Here is a 23,482-nt window from a genome sequence, read left to right as displayed (position 1 = left end):
ATTGACAATAAAACAACACAAACCTATTTATGTACACTACCTTCTATTTTGTAAAACCAGTTACTAACTTCCTGTAATAACAATGTTTCATTGAACTTGGGTCTGTTAAGCTTTGAGATCTACATTCGGTACTAGTAATGGTCTTAGGCTAAACCTCTCTTCATACTCTATTCTTGTCAGAATATACATGGGTCAGACACACCTTTTATGCAGATGGATCAATAGATTTTGGTCTGTTCTGTTCAAAGGACTTAACCCAAGCCTCAGCCACGTTTTCTTGTGACTACTAACATGAAACAGACACAGTTAACGTGAAGATGGAAAAATTGTAGTGATCTATTTCGTCCTAAGGGACATGTTACACAAGCTTCACTCATGCTTTCTTGACCATACTTAACATGAAACGGAGACGGTTTTCATGATGATAGAGAAATAATTGTGGTCTGAACCTATTTTAGCTATTTGTGTCAGAAAACACGACTTCCGAGCACAATTTTGAAGTTACCATTTTGAAAGTCGTATTTCTATATTTCCAAGGTAACAAATACAGCAATAACTTAGGCAAAATTTATATAACATGCTTTGCGTCAAAATGGAGAAATAGTAGTGGTCTGAAACTTATCCTCTCAAGGGAGGTAATCTGATGCTTTTCTAAAATTTCTTGTCTATACCTACAAGGATCAGAGAGACTTTGTGTCAGAATGGAGAACAATTTGAAATGTTTAAAATCAGTTCCCCTCAAGAGACATGACCTCTCCCACATATCTGAAAAACTGAATCAAATGCACCTTGAAACTGTTATGTAAAAAATAAGTGAGATATTATTCCGTCTTCATTTTCCTACCAAAGTGCAGAAAATTGGATGTAAAACTCTACTCATTTCATTTTTCAAAATTCTAACAAATGCATTGTACAAATGTTCATCTGAGAATTTCTAAAATGATTTCATTTTGTCAAGAGAAAACAGAGCAGATTTGTGTTCAATGAAAGAACAGATTATCTGGCACTTCCTGGTTTTATTTTAAACCAACCTACACAGCTACTTTGATATTTTACCATGTGTTGTTGGATAGTGTCAAGTACCTTGCAGGATATCATTCATTGGCTTTTAGTTTTTGTCCTTACATTTCTTTCCAGTTAGCAAATAAAAATCTACTTAAAGAGGCCCAATTATCATGTAGACTTGTTCTACTGAACAAATAGTGTTGCAGCAGTATTACTTAAATTAACATGAAATATCATTTCATTTAGCAAGTAAAGTACAAATGTAAACACTTGTTATTAAGTTAATATAGTGAATTATTTATTCTTATACTTTATTTACCTTCTATCAAGAATTTAATCAATTCCATCAACCAGATAGAAAGATGGAACATTGCCATCACATCATTGAAATTCTGTGAGCATGAAATTAGCCTTGATTTTTATCCTGTACAAGCTATTTAAAGGCACCCATCCAGATAGATAGCAGTTGAACAATACAAAAAATTGGATGGAAACAATGAACCAAGATACAACCCCAAAGTTAATGGATACAGTAGTATCTTGCTCCAATAATATCTGTTTGAACCGGACAATATGTAATGTGCCTATTCAAATAGATGGGGATTTTGTGTGGTCGTTAAAATCACCCTCTAGAAATATTTGATATTTTCAGCCAATTATTTACTATGACTGACTCCGCCAATGTGTTCTGATCATATGATGGATGGATAAATTCAACCAAGTGGCTTACGCTCTCAAAAATTAGTATTTTTATTGATGTGGTTAGACAAAAAATGGGCTTGTCTGCCCTTTGCATAAGCGGGGAATGTTATTATTAATGTGGATGAATCATTTATTTCGTTAAGTCCAAGCTTTAAATGATTTTAGAAGTTCAGCCGAGAATGTTAACTTAATTATTCTTCTGTAAGAGCAGCCATTTTAGATGTTATTTCATTGCCAATATATCACATTGTTTATTGATAATGAGAACTATTATAGTTTGGCTCATTAAGTTTCTAGCTATATATTATTATATTTATCCCCTCTAAGTTTGAATAACTAAGTTTATATCTTTGACCTTTGACATGTAACAGAACAATTGAGGTGTGCAACAATGAGAATGAGAAGGATCTGTCTGTACCTATTCAATTTCATGATTATTAAGTGAAAGTCTACAATACAATGAAATCAGTGAGGTAGAATACTGTATTAACTGATTAATATTGATTAACATACAGATTTAGTTATTACATATATACCATTTATATGACATTGAAGCCAATAGAAGTAGGAAGGTTATGCTGCTGGCAATTAAACGTACAGTCTTTGTCAGTGATATTTGATGCCAGCACTAATCTTGAGTAAAATCTCATGTGTGCCTGCACTACCATGACAAGATTGTCACCTTGCCAACAGGATTTTTTTTTATCCTCTGCAAAACCGAACATCATCTTCCAATCCTTTTCAATTGCATGATTGGCACATGATCATCGACATAGTATTAAACGACATATCCTTGTGTTCTGGTAGCTGTTGTAGATATATGGATACACTACTTCTGAATTTATTACGTTTTGAAATACTTACAGGTAATGTTATGAAGTAAAATGATTAACATTTTTAAAAGAATGGTTTGATGACTGCAATCCCCCCTTTATGGTTTCTAAGATTAACCTAAGTATTTTGTGTTTTTTTTTTTTGTTAATTAATTTAATCAATTAGCAAATTCAGAAGCAGTGGTAATATATCTATATATCTTGTGTTCTTAATGTAACATTCCTTTACTCTCATTGATTACTTCACTTATCTTAAACTTTATAAGATCTTTTCTTGAATCAAATTCAGCCACCTGATGAGACACTTAATCTATTTTTTGGTGAGTATTGCTGGTCAGGTTGTACTGACATGGATAGAGATTATTTTTGAATGAGACAATCAAACAGTGGTCCTATACCCTGCACGTTAAAGATACCTTGACTGTAAGAAATTGAAAATAAGTAGGCTAAAATTTCCATCATTGCCCACTACATAATTTTGCTCTTCTTCAATGGTCAAATCAAGTGCAGAAAATGAGGATGTAAAACACCATTTCATGTCAACCAATCAAATGCAGTTTTAAATGTATTCTTAATTAATGTACAGCAATGAATATCCTGGAATAAATTGACAGAGCTTACAAATTACATAGCATCAAATTGAATAATTCATATTATTTTAATATCGTTAGAGTTATTGTGATTTGTTTTTAATATAAAACACGGTAACATGTGGAAACCATAAATATGTATTTCAATATCTATCGATAATGATTACATTATGTCTGTAGTGTTTTAACAGCTGTTGAAAGCTTGTTCACAGCTTTCTGAAAGAGAAATAATAATGTGATCTGTAAATTTGGTTCAAAAGTGACAAATTACACAATCTAATGGCTAAACCAACACTTCATTGCTTGTTCTTTCTCTAAGTGACTCCACTTTACAGGAAATAAAATATCTAAATCTGTCCTTAATGAAATTGGTTAAATAAAAATATCTTCAATGTTTTGGGTCATTTGTTATTTGAAACCATGTCACTGAAATAAGTAACCAAATTCTGTCATGAAATTGTCAGAGGCAATGATTCTTTAACAGGGGAATTGAAGACCTTTTGATTTTTTTAAATTAGACATCTTGAAGTTCCACTTGTCAATAAATTACAAAACAAGAAATGATTTCCCCATGGATTCAGATCAGATTCTTACAAAGCGAGTGTAAATCTTAATTTGGGCAGCGAAGAATTGTGAATCTGTTTCTTGAGCTGCAGTTTCCACGTTGATTAGGCGCTTTGACGCTAACCTGATTGGCTAGGGTTAAATCTCATTTCGGTCCTGGTAATACCTTCAGCTTTTCAACCCGGTTTCACCTTGTCAGTAACGCAGGTTTGAAGGGCTGATAAGGAAAAAGCATCTAATCATTCAGATGTTGCAATAGAGACAGACTTCATGACCTATTTTGGTTTATTTATCTCACCTAGAACACAATGATTAGCAACGAGACCTCAGTATTTAAATTTCCTCGGTGATAAGAAACGGAAGATCACCATTAAAGATGTCATACCATCATAAAATATGTTAAAATATTGAAATATAAATTGGTTTTAATTGGTGAATTAATGGATGATGTCTGGAATATCTGTCTTTAAAATGATTATCTTGACACTGAATGGTTTCTAACGTCTAAAAGCTTTAAACTTTTACCCTAACAGATCATCTGATAGAACTTTCATCATCCATATCACCTTGTTGAAAATTTAACCTATAAGTTCATGTAAACTTATGATGATATATATTATATATAATTTTACTCTCAAAAATCACCTGCTTGATCTAATGTGATCAAAGTTTCTACTTTGTATGTTAGGATGCTACAGAGTAGAATGGTTCACATGAACTACAGAGAGACCCTGTGTTGAGCAGAAGGACCTTACTCATTTTGTGGACATTTTCATCTCCCTAATTGACTCAATTCATGTCCAGCTTATTGATTCTCTCAATTTAAGTTTGGAAGTTTCAGAAACATCTGCTGGGAAGAATGTTGATAACAGTCTAGAAGCTTAAACTGTTATTACATCTACAAATAGATTTGTGCTTGATTGTAGATGAACAATATGTTTGAATTTCATTGTGAAAAATTTACAGTTTGGTTTATTAACCAATTAGATTACTTATCTGTTAAGTTTTTTAAAAAAAAGTTTTGTCCTAGGTTACTGTACCTGAAATACTGTTTATGATTAAAAAATTAGTAGAAATTTGTTAGAAGATTGTATTAAATTGAATAATAATATGTAAATTATTTATTTCAGATTTTGATGGATGTGTATTTCCTATCATCTCAGAAAACACGTCCCAGTTTATTTGGTACACCTATTATTATACCATGTCGTGAAAAAACAGCCAATCAAGATTTATACCATTTTGTTTGGGCGCAGGTGGCTAGATTAGTCAGTCCACTACCACCTTCAGAACAAAAAACAGCAAACCATGCTCAAGATTGGTAAGGAATCTTTTCTTTACTCTTCCAAAGCCCCTATTTCAAGTTTATTTCATCTACTCATACTTTTTGCATGTATAAGTTTTTAAAACAAAATATTTTCACTATAAAATATTGTAATTTAAATTTAAGCTATACATCGTTTCGCTAATCTGACTCAATCACTTTCAAGAAACATAGTTTTCATTCTTGACCCAAGGTTTTTCTCTTTACAAATTGAATGTATTCCTGACTGAAAATCATTGGTTTTGGAAAAATAAAAGGCATGGAATACAAAGTTTAATTTAATATGTTTCTCAGTAAAATGGTTACAGAAGTAATAATTGTTTTGTTATGTAAAAGACATTACAAGAGATTCTTGCTGTTTTAATTGAAAATACTTGTATATGATGTTAAATTTTACAAGAATTGTATAATAAATATGGCATGTGTGGAAACATGAAGTAATACATCCCTAAACTTAATCTTTTTTTTTTTTCAGTGATGATAGTCTAGGCTATGAATTTCCATTTACGTTAAAAGTTGTCCAAAAAGATGGTTTTACGTGTGCAAAATGTCCGTGGTATAGGTAAGTAGTGAAACTGCTCTGATTTATGAAAGTACACAACCTAATGTTCTTGATAATTGTTTCACAGTGTGCTGTTTGCCATGGATTTTGATTTCAGAGGTTTGGTGGCAGAAACGTTAATAGTTGAACAATTTTAAATTGATTGGTAATAAATTACATCGCTGACCAATCAGATTTCTGTAAGTAGACAGCAAACACTTACTACAAACTTTATGGTGGCAGAAATGTTGTTACTTTAAGATAATCATGAATGAATAAAGAAATCTGATTGGTTGTTATTGCAGTGATATTGCTGACCAAGCAGATTTCTAGAATCTGATACAAAAAAAATCAGTTAAGGAATTTATGATCGGGAGGACGAAATGTTGTTACTTTAAGATAATCAGGAATGAATAATTTTAAGAACTCTGATTGGTTGTTATATCACTTTCCAACTAGATATGAAAAAGCTTGAGTCACGAATATTATGACAATAAGCCATTGGTAAATCATGATTTGGTTGGATAAATTGCTTTTGATTTGAATAAAACAAAACAGTATCTAAGTAGGACATCTCTAGTTGATGTTTAGAAAATCAACGAAGTGGGTTTTAATGTTTCTGGAAAATACCAATTTAATATAATCATGTTCCACAATAAATTAATGATGTAAATTAAAAACAAAAAACATGGCCGTTGTAAATAGGAGATGTTAGTATTAATAATATAGTTATACCATTAGATTAGATATCATACCATTACATATATAATTATCTTAATTACATCAAACATCATTAAATTACAATATTATTAATAATGTCCATTCATATTAACTTTCCTTTTATTTCTGTTTTCAATGAAAATATATCATTTGATGTCAGATTTCCACATAACAAATCAACTTTAATTCTATTTAAATATTTGTCACCTTTCAAACCTGGAATAGGTCTGCATTTCATCTTGTAGATTTCAAATCTCCTGGCCTGTGATGCAGGTTGAAGGGACTGATATTGAAAAGTTTGCATCTGTACTCAATTTATAAAAAAAACCCTTGATTTAAATTCAAAATTACAAATACTTCAATTCTATTCAATTTTGTGTCACCGTTTTGCAGGTTGTTCATGCTTGTTTGTGGTTTGGAAACTGTCTAGTTGGTAAAGTATTTTTAACTGAATTTCTCCTTGTCAGTGATACAAAAAAAATATTTTGTATTTATCTCAACATCAGATTTGAAACTGTAGCACAAATCATGACTTTTTCCAAATCAAAGATCAGTCAAAGATTAAACCTGATTTAAAGAACATTCACCTTGAATCTAGAATAATCTCATATCAAGTCTGAAGGAAAACTAAAGATTCTAGGCTTGCTATAAAGCATTCCCTTCCAGGTAGAGATCAAGATGCCATAAAATTTGCCGAGTTAAATTTGAGTAAAGTCAAGTGGAAATAGTTCTCGGCACGCTATTCTGTGGTACTCTTTTTAAAGGACTGTAAGGAGGTTTTCTAAGCTTTTTATGTGTATCAGAGAATTTGATAGCTGTAGTTTTTGTAAAAAAACTTTAATGAATTCTAAAACAATAATTCCTTGAACAACGATTAGTGAAAAACTGTATTTATTTTCTTGAGATTGTTTCTAAAAGGTTTTTGAAAAGCTGTCTGTTATCCTAATTCTCCATAAATCTAATAAATATAAACATGGAGTGGTTTATTTTGAAGGCTGTATTCTAGTGCAGCAGTTCTTTACACTTTCGCTATTTACACTTCACAAATTCCTAGAGTAGACATTAAAATCTTATCAATCCTCGAAAGATATACATACACTTCAATGTATATTTGACATGTAGATTAGTCTGTGTTTAACCAGTCATGTGTGGCTTTAATTTTGATCTATTCAAACATGAGATTTTTATGTCAATTGCACATTTCCCCCGAAAAAATTAAGATTTTAAGTGTTCAAAATACATCAAAATTAAGGTGAAAATATTTTTTTTCAAATTCTAGGGCTGCCATTCCCTCAAAACCCCCTGCTTATTCAGCATGCCTTTGGCATGTTTTTCTTTTCTACAATTCTATATAAATGTACTCTCATTGTTGTCTATTGGAAAAATTCAACAAAGGGAAATAAACAATCTTAATTTTCAAGCCTTAATATTATAAAGATACTTGTTAAAGACATGACCTAGATTTTTATTATTTTATGGTCAAGTTTGAAATTTCTGGTTCATATTAATGATGTATCAAACATACAAAAGACACTTGTCATCAAATTGTTTGCATATATATTGGAATTAGGTTAAAAACAGTAATGTTTATAATTTGTATTTTAGTCTCTTAATTGAAATTCCCTGTAATTGTCATATCTTTGTTAAAAACTTGTCCTAGTAAAGTGAAATGGTATTGTATTTGTTCTAAATTATTTCTATCTTGGCATCACAATTGTTAATAACAATGAAGACCTGAGCTCAATTCTCTGGGATATTGTTAATAGTCTCTCTGTGAATATTATTCTATAGTTCCAGTATACAATAAAATTCTATAGTGACTAATATACTAAATAGTGATACATCCAATAAATATTATCAACATAATGACATAAACTTTATGACAGAATGTAGCTCAGTGGGTTCATGCCATGGCTTTAAACTTGGTTGATGTTTGTAATTAGGGTTTGATGAACGGCTTTAAACTTGGTTGATGTTTGTAATTAGGGTTTGATGAACGGCTTTAAATTTGGTTGATGTTTGTAATTAGGGTTTGATGAACGGCTTTAAACTTGGTTGATGTTTGTAATTAGGGTTTGATGAACGGCTTTAAATTTGGTTGATGTTTGTTATTAGGGTTTGATGAACGGCTTTAAACTTGGTTGATGTTTGTAATTAGGGTTTGATGAACGGCTTTAAATTTGGTTGATGTTTGTTATTAGGGTTTGATGAACGGCTTTAAACTTGGTTGATGTTTGTAATTAGGGTTTGATGAACGGCTTTAAATTTGGTTGATGTTTGTTATTAGGGTTTGATGAACGGCTTTAAACTTGGTTGATGTTTGTAATTAGGGTTTGATGAACGACTTTAAACTTGGTTGATGTTTGTAATTAGGGTTTGATGAACGACTTTAAACTTGGTTGATGTTTGTAATTAGGGTTTGATGAGTCCTCTTTCCTTATTAATTGTCCCAGCTGTATTGTTGTTCACAAAAGCATAGCACCAGGTCTACATTGAAGCATGGTTTCTTCTCTCAGTTTATGTTATAGGAGTGAAGTAGCCATCTTCCTTTAAACCAGCCAAATTGGGTATAGTTGTTTTAGGTAGTATCAATGACAAGAGCACCAGATCCACATTTAGAGCATGTTTTTTTTTTTTTATCTCAATTGATGTTTAACAACATATGGTCATCTTTAATAAGTCCCCTTCCTTTATTAATTGACCCAGGTATGGTTGTTCACAGAAGCATGTCAAGAGATGTGGTTGAGCAAAAAGTCTACATTCAAGCATGGTTTCTTATCTCAGTTGATGTTCAAAAGTATTGTTATCTTGAATCAGTCTTCTTCCTAGGTATGGTTGTTCCAGAAAAGATAATGTCAAGAGGTTTCGTTGAGCAGGTGGTAGACAAAATGCTCAAGGACTTATTTTGTTCACATTATAAATTGTCGCTGTTGACCTACGTCAGTGACCTGTTAGAGTTGGATGATATACCTAGCCTTTAACTTATAATCAGAAATACATCATTTAAGGGATTGTGAGGAGGTTTTTAAAACAATTTTGTGTTACAAGGACACTGATAGCATCAATTTGTGCCCTTATAATTGTCCGACAAACATATGTGGGTAGGATAATTTGCCCAGCCTTTTACTTACCATCAGAAATACATCATTTAAGGGATTATAAGGAGGTTTTTAAAACAATTTTTGGTTGCGAACAAGGACACTGATAGCATCATTTTGTGCCCTTCTAATTGTCAGACATCTATGGGTCTTTGAATTCTATTTAAACTTAGTGTTTATGACATCACTATTGCAAATGCTGCTGATAACTGATAATATATGATTTAGTATTTCTATAATTACTGGAACTATAGACATGTGAATGATGTAAATAGATGCTGTGAAGTCTCTGACTACTGTCAGTAATTGTAAATTTGTTTTTATGTATTTCAGGTTTTGTCGTGGTTGTAAATTAGAATGTAATAGCAATTTATTTAATAATGCTGGATCATTTGTAGCTATAGATTGGGAACCTACAGCTTTACACTTACGTTACCAAACTACACAAGAGAGGGTATGTATATCTATTATATTAGAGCAGAGCTGTCAGTTATACCAATAAAACACATGTAGTTGTCAGAATAGCACTATAAACTGATGCCCCATGTGATTCATTCCTACACTCAAAATACCTTAAAAGTTGAAAACAGTAAGAGTACAATGCAGCTTTCATGGTAAATTTTTCATGGCGTTTTTTTAATAGGAATTATATTTGGAAAGCAAAAAACAAGAGCAAACTATTTGGATATTCTTGAAAGTTGAAATTTATAAAGGATTAAACTCACACAGTCTTTGTAAAAAATTTCATGTCTCATTTATGTCAGACAAGTCCTGAAAACATGTTTTAATCTGACCTTAACATTTGACTGATGAACACAGGTAAATCAACAGCTGTTTGGAATAATGAGAAAATGTCTATTCAGCAGGCTATTGAGATTATCCAACATTTCATCTACTTACATTTTGATCCAAACTTATCATATTATACCATCTTAGCTAGAACAAGGACATCTGTAATCCAGATACAGGCAGTAATATGAACAATCACATACATTCAACATGATCTTTTAATTAACAACCAGTGAAAATCACCCCTAGCAATTTTCAACCAATTTCACCTCTATTCAAAAGCAACTGTTGACTGAGCTGCAAGTGGCCACCCATTATACAGACATAACATCATGTTTCTGGTTCTCAGAGTCCGGTCCATGGGGGCTGGGCCCTGCAAGTCAGAATTAGTCCTAGCAAATGATCTCTCCAAAAACGTTCTTCTGTTTTTGGCTCCTCAAAATCATCAGAAATGCATCTAGGTTTCAAAATTTCATGGAAGAGAGACTATCTGGACACAAAGCCTGAGCCCCAGCACCAATTTGCTCCTGCCACAGGGCTGTGTAAAATTCTACTCTAGTACTCTTTGACTATCTGTGCAAAATTGGCTAGTGATGACTCTAGTTAGACAGCTATGTACCTAGATACTTTTCAACAGTTCTCACTGACACAGGGTTTAAAATGCTACTTTCAAATAGAATATACTGTAATGTAAAGCTATAATCTGTATGACTAATTCCACCCTTTGCAGTTTTATTTTTTATTTTTAACAATATGATTATCTATGTAATATGATAACCTGTATCATTTCAAGTGTCTTGTAAATATCCTGTATAAACCTTTCCTTGTCAATCACTCTTATTCTGCCTTAATATCCTTCGTTTTTCAGTTTCTGAGACTTGGCAGGGAAATAGTGTTTCTGACAATCACTATGATACTTGTAGTTATTCTACTTTCGTCTTCTTACTTCCGATTTTTGAGACTTGGCTACAAAATGTATAACTTTAATAATTACAGTTATTTTGCTTTTTTCAATTTTGGATACTTGGCAGCAAAATGATGGTTTTGACATTTACCATATTAATACTTGCAGTTTTCTAGTTTCATTTTACTTGTTTCAATGGTGGTTTTGACAATCAGGAAGTGTGAAAAAGACATATAATTATATAAGATTAGAGATAAACAAAATATGTATAAGACATTGTAAGAATTCTTATGGAATGTCTCTTGGGCATTTCATACAATTGTCTCTTCAGCTGATATTTTAAATGCGTTTAAATCAAGCACATTGTTCTGTATATTTATGGAGGTATAACGTTGCCAAAATTGTCGATTGTGTTGCACGTACATATGTGATCTACCGATGTTTTATAGCTTTTGCATGTTGTCCACCAGTCCAATTGATGTCCAATTTTATTGATATTTTGTTTTTATCCTGACCAAATTTTCAGGGGACCTACCGTTTTCAATGTTCAAATTCTCTACCATAAATCAACAAAATATCTATCATTACTGTTGCAGCTTTAAAATACCAATGTCGTTATAATAAAATATATTTGTCAATACTGCAATGTACAATTGTCGATTTGTAAAAATGTATAAGTATTCTTCAAAAATCCAATGAAATGGGACACAGATGCAGGTAACATTTAACACTTTGCATTATACAATCAACAATTTTGGCATCGTTATACCTCCATATATATTAATTATTTATGTAACAAGGTATCAGAAACATGCTATAATGGCATTGTATCGGTGAAAGTGTGTGTATTATTGTAGATGGAGTTATGATTGAATATTTTGTGAAATTAAAAGAAAATCTTAAGATAGAGAAAAAAAATCTCATCATAAATTTCTTTACATGTTCAGACCTTACTGCTTACTGAACATGTCATAGTTTCATCTAATCTACTTAAAAATATAGAACATCAAAGGCAATGGGCTGTTTTTAGAATTATTTTCTTAACCATGGTTTTCATTTTTTGCACTGAGATGTTAGCATCAATTCTAGGTCCATTACCTTTATTCATTATTTTTAGTCCTTTACAATAATTGTTGTTGTAGATATTAATGATAATATCTTAATTACAAAAAGGTAAAAAATTAGGCCATACAATATTGATGGGCATTGTGATACAAATAAAACATACAAAAATCAACAGTTAACATGATGACAACGATCAAAAGTCATAAAAAAGCATTGCAACATACTTATTGTCTTAGCAAAGTAAAAACAATTTTTGAATTTCATCCATTTATTTTATTAATATTGGAAAAGCATTCTCAAAATAGTAGTGTTAGTCTTAGAATGTCTTTGATGAAATTATAAAGCACACATAATGTCTTCAAAATTTGTTTTTACGCAGGATATTCCATATTATAGAAAAAATTCTAAAAACATTTTGTTTGTCTGACAATAAGTTATATTCACACTGTTATTGGCTTTGTAGAACTGGATAATGATAGATTTGGGACGATTTTTTTTCAGTAATACTTGCATACATTGTACAAGAAATCCACAACCTACAATGTACTGTATAGTCTTTTTGTTATTTATTGGCTGAAGGAAATTTCAACTTCCAAATTCTTTTATACCTGAAGGAATTCATTGATCTTTTAATGCCGCACTTTGTGGACATCTTGGATTATCATCAAGATCAATTTAACAGCCTAACATACTAAGTACCAGGTAATGATAAGTGGAGAGACAATGACTTCTAGCTATAAATAATAAAATGTAGGTCGTACTTGTATTACTTCATCTGAACTACTTTTTCTTTATTTTAAACAAGTCCGAAACTTATTTCCTTCTACCAGCTTCTAACATGGCCACTATGGTGTTTCTGAAAAGGAACTTACCTGACTTTAGCTCACCAAGTGAAATAACTTTCAACATTGTATAAAAAGCCTTCCCTGGAAAATTTTGTGGCCCTGCTCAGCCCCCTCTCCTAGTGATTCATAGAGACACCTTCCACCCTTACATCTGGCTGTCCTTAATTGGCTTGTAATGGCAGTCCACATTTTTGTCAGATTTTAATCCCAAAAAAAATTGTGTAGGGTAGATTCTAACAAATATTTCGTTACTGCCCTTTATATCACTGAGATATGTTTAAATCGGGCATATCTTGCTGGACAATTACTTGTCAATGACTGCAATCGACTGGCCTAGAGTAAGGAAATGAAGAAGTTTAAAACTACTGTATTAGGACACAAAGAATTAATAATAAACCATGCCTTGTTTTTCTGTCTCTACACTAGCCTATAACTGTCAAGAAGTATCCATCAGAAACAGGTCAGAGTCAGAATGTTTCAGACAAGAGCAATCTCCAAGGGTTATTCTAGACATCAGAAAAGGAGATGCCTGATAACTTCAGACAATATTCTAAAGAATTTAGTAGACTTATGTCTCACTTTACCAGCTTCATTCAATTGCCCAAAGCACATTTTACAATGAAATATGAATCTATTATTTAATGATCTGGTGTAAGTAAACCCAGGCTCTTATTCTCTTTTCTGAAACAGTCAAGCATCAGAATGATTGAGATATCTTAACATCTCTCATTAAGACAGGGTATGCCTAGACTTCTAGACACCTGATATTATTTTTCATTATGAAATGCTTACTCATTTATGATTGATATACTTCCTCGTGTGAAAAGTCCATTAGCTATTGCCAATATATTGTTTTGGATTTTGGGTTTCATTTTACAGTTCGAATCATTAGTACTGAAGGTATTTATAGTTCATATTATATTTTGATTAATCTCTTATTAACCTACATTCAGAAATAATGAAAATTCTGTCTGCAGATTAAGCAAAAGATTAAATGCCTATATCTGTTAAATTCAAAAGTTTTAAAAAATGAAGGATGGTATAAGATAAAATAGTGACGTAACTCATATATTGATTAAAAAAAACCAGAGTAATTAGCCTTGTTAGTCCTTACCTTTGAACATGCATGGTTATTTTCTTTTATTCTACTTCCCTATTTTAAAGTCAGTCTCTTTTTCTAGTGGAAGAACATGAAAAAGGTTTTAATGTTGAATTAAAGTATCAAATTTTACTGGCGTGTTTTGATGTTTCCAAGAAGGTTATTGCTTTAAAGAAAAGTCTTAAATTTCTTGAACAATGTTATTAGAAGAAAAAGTTCAGAATTCAATGTAAAGAGAAATCCTTGAAGACTTGAATAAAAGAATAACAATTAGATTCTAGTTGAGCTGGGAAAATCGAAAATCTACTAAGACTTCCTTTTGGGATTTTCAAATTTCTTTCTCTTAGAAGTAAGACAAAAACTGACACTATATCTGATCCCTGATAGTTATTGTATTAGTCTTAAACTTACTGACTCTATATCTGATCTCTGATAGTTATTGTATTAGTCTTAAACTTACTGACTCTATATCTGATCTCTGATAGTTATTGTATTAGTCTTAAATCTTACTGACACTATATCTGATCTCTGATAGTTATTGTATTAGTCTTAAACTTACTGACACTATATCTGATCTCTGATAGTTATTGTATTAGTCTAAATCTTACTGACTCTATATCTGATCTTTGATAGTTATTGTATTAGTCTAAACTTACTGACTCTTTATCTGATCTCTGATAGTTTTTGTATTAGTCTAAATCTTACTGACTCTTTATCTGATCTCTGATAGTTTTTGTATTAGTCTAAAACTTACTGACTCTATATCTGATCTCTGATAGTTATTGTATTAGTCTAAACTTACTGACTCTTTATCTGATCTCTGATAGTCATTGTATTAGTCTAAATCTTACTGACTCTTTATCTGATCTCTGATAGTTTTTGTATTAGTCTAAAACTTACTGACTCTATATCTGATCTCTGATAGTTTTTGTATTAGTCTAAATCTTACTGACTCTTTATCTGATCTCTGATAGTTTTTGTATTAGTCTAAAACTTACTGACACTATATCTGATCTCTGATAGTTATTGTAATAGTCTAAAACTTACTGACTCTATATCTGATCTCTGATGTCATTGTATTAGTCTAAATCTTACTGACTCTATATCTGATCTCTGATAGTTATTGTATTAGTCTAAAACTTACTGACTCTATATCTGATCTCTGATAGTCATTGTATTAGTCTAAATCTTACTGACTCTTTATCTGATCTCTGATAGTTTTTGTATTAGTCTAAAACTTACTGACTCTATATCTGATCTCTGATAGTTATTGTAATAGTCTAAAACTTACTGACTCTATATCTGATCTCTGATAGTTATTGTAATAGTCTAAAACTTACTGACTCTATATCTGATCTGATAGTCATTGTATTAGTCTAAATCTTACTGACTCTGTATCTGATCTCTGATAGTTTTTGTATTAGTCTAAAACTTACTGACTCTTTATCTGATCTCTGATAGTCATTGTATTAGTCTAAAACTTACTAACTATATATCTGATCTCTGATAGTTATTGTAATAGTCTAAAACTTACTGACTCTATATCTGATCTCTGATAGTTATTGTATTAGTCTAAATCTTACTGACTCTATATCTGATCTCTGATAGTTTTTGTATTAGTCTAAAACTTACTGACTCTATTTCTGATCTCTGATAGTTATTGTAATAGTCTAAACTTACTGACTCTTTATCTGATCTCTGATAGTTTTTGTATTAGTCTAAATATTACTGACTCTTTATCTGATCTCTGATAGTTATTGTATTAGTCTAAATCTTACTGACTCTGTATCTGATCTCTGATAGTCATTGTATTAGTCTAAAACTTACTGACTCTATATCTGATCTCTGATAGTTTTTGTAATAGTCTAAAACTTACTGACACTATATCTGATCTCTGATAGTCATTGTATTAGTCTAAAACTTACTGACTCTATATCTGATCTCTGATAGTTTTGTATTAGTCTAAAACTTACTGACTCTATGTCTGATCTCTGATAGTCATTGTATTAGTCTAAATCTTACTGACTCTGTATCTGATCTCTGATAGTTTTTGTATTAGTCTAAAACTTACTGACTCTATATCTGATCTCTGATAGTTATTGTATTAGTCCATATCTGATCTCTGATAGTTATTGTATTAGTCTAAAATTGACCTACTCTTTATTCAGTCTTTAATAGATATTTTTAACATAGGTTCTGTGGAAAGAATGATAATTTAAAGAGATTGTTAAGAGGTTTTCTAAATTTTTTATGTGTATCAGGGTCACTGATAGCATCAATTTGTACCATTTAAATTTTAAATCAGATATCTGTGGTTCCTGCAAGTCCACTGAAATAATAAGGCCCTTCAAGATTAGTGTTGTCATCAAACACTTAGTATTAGGACAAATGCAGTAACCACAGACATCAGATTGAAAATTAGAATGATGCAAATTTTTTCATATCAGTGTCCCCCGAGACAATAATCCTTTTAGTAAAAAAACTTTTGTAGTGGTCCTGAAATAGTCCGAGAGTTGTGACACAACAATCAAAAAGCTATTAGACATATGCAACAATCATAAAGCTATTAGACACATCAACAACCATAAGGCTATTAGACACATGCAACAATCATAAAGCTATTAGACATATGCAACAATCATAAAGTTATTAGACGCACAACAATCATAAAGCTATTAGACATATGCAACAATCATAAAGCTATTAGACATATGCAACAATCATAAAGTTATTAGACACATGCAACAATCATAAGGCTAATAGACACATGCAACAATCATAAAGCTATTAGACGCACAACAATCATAAAGCTATTAGACACATGCAACAATCATAAAACTATTAGACTCACACAACAATCACAAAGCTATTAGACACATGTAACAATCATAAAGCTATTGGACACATGCAACAATCATAAAGCTATTAGACACATGCAACAATGATAAGGCTATTAGACACATGCAACAGTCATAAAGCTATTAGACACATGCAACAATCATAAGGCTATTAGACACATGCAACAGTCATACAGCTATTAGACACATGCAACAATCATAAAACTATTAGACTCACACAACAATCACAAAGCTATTAGACACATGTAACAATCATAAAGGTATTGGACACATGCAACAATCATAAAGCTATTAGACACATGCAACAATGATAAGGCTATTAGACACATGCTACAGTCATAAAGCTATTAGACACATGCAACAATCATAAAGCTATTAGACACATGCAACAATCATAAGGCTATTAGACACATGCAACAGTCATAAAGCTATTAGACACATGCAGCAATCATAAGGCTATTAGACACATGCAAAAATCATAAAGCTATTAGACACATGCAACAATCATAAAGCTATTAGACACACACAACAATCATAAGGCTATTAGACACATGCAACAGTCATAAAGCTATTAGACACATGCAACAATCATAAGGCTATTAGACACACACAACAATCATACAGCTATCAGACATATGCAACAATCATAAAGTTATTAGACGCACAACAATCATAAAGCTATTAGACACACACAACAATCATACAGCTATCAGACACATGCAACAATCATAAAGCTATTGGACACAGCAATCATCAAAAACTTATTCGACATACACAATAATTCAGGAATTCAGATCTGCAATAAACTTGATATTTTATGTTTTGTTTTGTAGTTTTATGAAGAACATGAAAGTGTAGAAGAAAGTCGAAGAAAACAAACAGAACCTATAGATTTAGATACATGTTTACAAGCTTTTACAAAAGAAGAGGAATTAGGAGAAGATGAATTGTATTATTGTTCTAAATGTAAAAAACATTGTTTAGCATGTAAAAAACTTGATATTTGGCGCTTACCCCCTGTACTTGTAAGTATAGTTTATACATTTTTTTCACTTTATTTTTTCGGTACAATAATTAGCCACCTCCTCATTAGGTCAATTTTGGCTCCGCATTTGACCTGCAGGAAAAGTTCTTCGTTGTTCTTAAAATAAATAGTAATTGAAACTATACAGATTAAACTTACATTATGTTGATCAGTAGATAAACTACAGTAAAAGTGGTCTCTCAGGAGAGAAAGTCAGCAATTTGCTAGGACTTATAATCCTCAACAACTCCTCATCCTCATGAGAAGTGTCATGGTCGCTTAATTGAGTGATTTGGATCTCACAGGAGTGTAAATACATGTTTGCGTGTAAAGGTGGTTGCTTATCAGTCATTAATTACGTTAAGAAGTGGTAGGGGGGACTTTATTGTGGTGGCATATTGAAGGTGATTGTTTAATAAAGGTGGGCACATGAGCAGGATATACTGTACCAAGAAAAGTAAAGTGGTCTGGTTGTATTCATGTATTGAAATTATCCTGGATGTGGATGTTGGGTGACTATAGTAGATCAGATGCAAATTAAGATATTTCTCCAGTTAATGTTTGTAACCTTCCTAGATGTATATAATTATACAGAATTGAATCTGTTTATCATTTCAGATTATTAACCTAAAACGATTCCAGTTTTTAAATGGAAGATGGGTGAAATCACATAAAATTGTCAAATTTCCTTTCAAAGATTTTGATCCTACACATTATCTAGCTCAGAGACCATCTCAAACTGATGTCAAAAATCCCAGAAGCCAATCAAATACTTCCTTACATTCCACTCCAGCCAATGGTATCGTAGATAGGAATTCGAACACAAACAAATCAGGTTTGCACCATAATATTCTTATGAATAACAGTTTTGGTATGTAGGTATATGATAAGAAATGTAGCTACGGTCATGATCTCAAATGCTGAAAATGCTATACCTCCTTATGTTTTCAACCAATTTTTCTTCAACCTGACATGTAGCTAAATGCTAAGAAAATAAAGATCATTGTGTGACTATTGCGAACTTTAACCTCTGTGTTATCTCTGTGACCTTTTAGGCCCTTTTAACTGATTTGTATGAATTTTGGTAAAAGCTTCTCAATTCACTGAATGCTTTTTTGTGAGTAAAAGTTGTAAGTATTGTAAATACATGTTGCCTATCTGTACTAATGATATGTTGATTTGTAGGTGAAATGAATGAAGTGAATTTAGATGAAGATGAAGATTATAAAGATGCACGTTATGACTTATACGCTTTATCTGTAAGTATATCTTGTTTTATGTTATAACCATTCTAGGTCTCACATTGTAGACATGACAGTAAATTTTACTTGTCCAACGCAGACTGAAAACGGTCAGTTGTCTAAAACTCTGAGTAACAACGTGTTGTTTAGGTTCTGTTTTAATATTCTATATCGCTTTACAATTGATGTATTGAGCACTATTTTAACAGTGGTATTTCTATATAGCTATACAATTGATGTATTGAGCACTATTTTAACAGAGGTATTTCTATATTGCTCTACAATTGATGTATTGAGCACTATTATAACTGTGGTGTTCTATATTGCTCTACAATTGATGTATTTAGCACTATTTTAACAGAGGTATTTCTATATTGCTCTACAATTGATGTATTGAGCACTATTATAACTGTGGTGTTCTATATTGCTCTACAATTGATGTATTTAGCACTATTTTAACAGAGGTATTTCTATATTGCTCTACAATTGATGTATTGAGCACTATTATAACAGTGGTATTTCAATATTGCTCTACAATTGATGTATTGAGCACTATTATAACAGTTGTACTTCTATATTGCTCTACAATTGTTGTATTGAGCACTATTTTAACAGTGGTATTTCTATATTGCTCTACAATTGTTGTATTGAGCACTATTTTAACAGTAGTATTTTCTATATAGCTCTACAATTGTTGTATTGAGCAATATTTTAACAGTGGTATTTCTATATCACTCTACAACTGATGTATTGAGCACTATTATAACAGTGGTATTTCTATGTCACTTTACAATTGATATATTGAGCACTATTTTAACAGTGGTATTTCTATATTGCTCTACAATTGATATATTGAGCACTATTATAACAGTGGTATTTCTATATTGCTCTACAATTGATATATTGAGCACTATTTTAACAGTGGTATTTCTATTTTAAAGTTATGACTTATTTGCTGTATCAGTGAAGTCTATGATTATGTTAATGATTTACCTCTCTATTCTAATCATGTATGAAGTATTTGGATAGTAATCCATTGATTATGAATTTGAGTATAAATAACCTTTTATTATTTGTATATTTCAGTGTCATACTGGTATTTTAGGAGGTGGTCATTATGTAGCCTATGCAAAAAATCCCAATAAAAATTGGTACTGTTATAATGACAGTAGTTGTAAGGTGAGGCAGGATTTTCATTTTAGTAAGGGACTAACTTTGCTTTTATAATCAGAGTACAAAACCAATTTCTGGCTGAGCACAATAGAAGGTTTGCTAGATGTGAGTGATTCACTGCTATAATAAGCTGTTTTAATGGATGCAAGCTCATTTATCCAAGCGATTGAAAATTCTGGTTTTAAAATTAGCTATAGATAATAAAGGTGGGAATTGATCAGGTAGTCTAGTGTGGTGTATAATACAGAACTATCAATACAGGCGAAACTGTTGGAAGAAAATCATTCTATGTGTACACCTGTACCTTGCGTAATACACAATGTGTATTCATTTTTTCTATCTTCAACTGTATTGATATTCCCAACAGTTACAGTGTAAGAAGGGGTACAGGGGGGATGGGTTTGCCCACATTATTTTTTCCACATTTAAAAATATGCTTTTTGTACGTTTTTGTCAGAATGCACCAATTCAATACAATTTTTGAAAGTGTTCTTGAGAGAACGCTCTAGGAGAGGCTTGTGACTATGATGTTTCCTCAGTTTTGCCTCAATTTGACTTCAACCTCAACAGTTATCCCTCATAGACCTTATTCGTTTTACGAGGTTCATAACACAAATTATGTCATCCAGTGATGTATGTCAATTTGACGTCATTAAACACTCTTTAAACAGCAAAAAAATTGGATTAAAAATGCCTTTTCTCAGAAATGTGTGAAGGTAAAAGTCATGTGAAAGTATCATTAAATAGTTTTATCAATTCCAAATTTAATGATGGCTGATGCATGAATAAAGTCTATTGAACAGTTGGTCCCCACTCAGTCTTGAGTCTTGCCACTGATTCCCACATCCTATACCACACTTAACACCATACCTTTATATTCCTGGCTTAAGGCTGTTATTAGAAGCAATGATTAGATATTGGAAGGATTGGGTTTCTTAACAACTCTACTATGACAACTAATTGAAATGATAATTAGAAATAATGAAATAATATCTGGTATAAAGGTGAAATTTGAACAATATCAAATTTTACTTCATCTTACTAGTTATCTTTATTAAAATTTTGATAAACATGGGCAGTATTATATATACAATACATTTAATTAATTAGTCATATTAAATGATATAATGTTCTGATAGATACCTGCCTAATATTTCTATCAGTGTTGAATTGAGTTTAATTAAAGTTGATTAGATATCATAAAATGACTCAAATAAAACAACAAAATGATTATCTTTATAAGTTTTTTTCCAATCTATTTTTCATGAGGATTCATTGTTGTCAATTTATATTTCGTTTGCCATATACATCTGATTTTGATTTGTAAGAGCTCATGTTTCAGTTTCAATTCAGTGTTTCTACCATACAGCAAAATTCATGATAATTTACATTTATTCTTGTCATATTAGTTCTTATTTTGAGATGAAAATCTGAAGGTATCATTATGTTGTAACCAAGTGTTATGATGACACTGTAAATTGTTGAAACATTGTGATCAATAAAACACAGGAGTAGAATGCCATAAATTGTGTTCAGTTATTTGATATTAATGTTCCCAAAAGATTAACAATATTATTGTATTTATACTTTCCTCAAATCCTAAATTTGTTTTCTTTTACAGGAAATTCAGGAGAGTCAAGTTGACACGAATTCAGCATATATATTATTCTATGAACGCCATAATTTAGATTATAATAAATTCATGCCAGACGTGACGGGGAAGGAACCAGATATCTCGGAAATTGATGATGAATTTGAATCAGATTTAAAGAAGATTTGTGTTGTTCAATAAGACTTAAATTATGTTTGTCATGTAATCATTGTATAATCATTGTAAATAGGTGATGTTAATAGTATCAGATACTGTATAAAATATACCTGTCATAGATTTTATAGGTTGCTATAGCAAGCTTCTAAGATTAGTTCTACTGAGTCTGAAATTATTAAATTGCTATATAACTGGGTGTAAGTTTATCATTCTGAAATGTGATATGAATAGCTGTGAGCTCTTAGTTAGAAATGAGTGGTCATTAATAAGTTTGAGCCTTAAAACATGAATATATCAAAATTGGAGTGAGTGAAACCCCAGAAAAGATCTGTAATACTGCTGTTTCCTCAAAGTAATTTATCTTTGTGTCCTAAAAAAAAAGTTAGTTAAAAAAAATTGCAACCTTGGAACCTTTTCTCACTTTCTCTTAAAGGGATACTACGTCTTAGAATGAACATAAAGATCCAATAAGAGCATATATTCATCAGTAGATACACCTGGTGTCATAAATAACATAACAGGATCCTTATATAATCTGATGAATCCAAAAAACTTAATAAAAATGCAATTAACTATTGAAAAACGCTTAATATTATGATTAAGCGTTTTTCAATAATTACTTAGTTTTATGAATATACTCATATTGACCATTCTTGAGAATTAAATTTTATGTTCAATCTAAGACATAGTATCACTTTTAAGGGATCTGAATTAAATGAAACTTGCTATTTAGATTGAAATCTCTATAACAGGTATGACCAATGTATTCAGTTTTAAAATGTCCATACTATTATTATTATTATTTGTTTTGTTATTGTTATCTATATATTGGATGTCATTATGTACATTTTATGTCAATGGTGTAAATAGTTTTTATAATCATAATCTGTTTCTTATCTACAGTATTTTATTATTTATCAAAACAAAGCATAAATTTTATACTACCTTACTTTCTGTTATTTGTAATTTCTAGATTGTACTTTCTAGGCCAGACAATGTTATTTATTTCTTATAGTCTTGTATGAAATTATGAGAGCTAAATGTCTAGTATTCAGTTTATATGAAGTTCAAGACCAACACTGGTCAATAAACCACAATGTTGAAATCTTTTTGACTTTTAGTTCAGTTTATTCACTAGCACTCTTTTTATCAATGAATAGATTGAACCATGGTTTATATGAGACAATACTCAAATAATTATACACATCTTTGTGTGTTTATATTTACAAAACAAAACATAAAAATGGCTACATGTTGGTCGGCCAGTTTGAAAATCATAAGATATATATGAATATTTGATATGTATCATTAGCAAAGTTAACCATGAGGATGAAAAATA

The 23,482-nt window shown here is 31.1% G+C and overlaps 1 protein-coding gene across 1 annotated transcript in view; it reads left to right on the top strand.

Annotated features, from left to right (window-relative positions):
- Positions 1-22,167, top strand: part of LOTGIDRAFT_153045 (hypothetical protein) — a gene marked incomplete at both ends in the record, with an annotated part of 34,140 nt that extends 11,973 nt beyond the window's left edge. Inside the window, 8 exons of the mRNA XM_009053526.1 lie at positions 4,825-5,015; positions 5,494-5,580; positions 9,711-9,831; positions 17,771-17,962; positions 18,580-18,832; positions 19,147-19,220; positions 20,289-20,381; positions 21,997-22,167. Coding sequence (XP_009051774.1) covers positions 4,825-5,015; positions 5,494-5,580; positions 9,711-9,831; positions 17,771-17,962; positions 18,580-18,832; positions 19,147-19,220; positions 20,289-20,381; positions 21,997-22,167 — 1,182 coding nt within the window. The remainder of the gene's footprint in view (positions 1-4,824; positions 5,016-5,493; positions 5,581-9,710; positions 9,832-17,770; positions 17,963-18,579; positions 18,833-19,146; positions 19,221-20,288; positions 20,382-21,996) is intronic.
- Between the last annotated feature and the right edge of the window lie 1,315 nt (positions 22,168-23,482).

This window comes from Lottia gigantea (genome assembly GCF_000327385.1).
Source record: "Lottia gigantea unplaced genomic scaffold LOTGIsca_2, whole genome shotgun sequence".
NCBI classification, from domain to species: domain Eukaryota; kingdom Metazoa; phylum Mollusca; class Gastropoda; family Lottiidae; genus Lottia; species Lottia gigantea.
The sequence above is the reverse complement of the archived record's forward strand: the minus strand, read 5'-3'. Positions and strand labels throughout refer to the sequence as shown.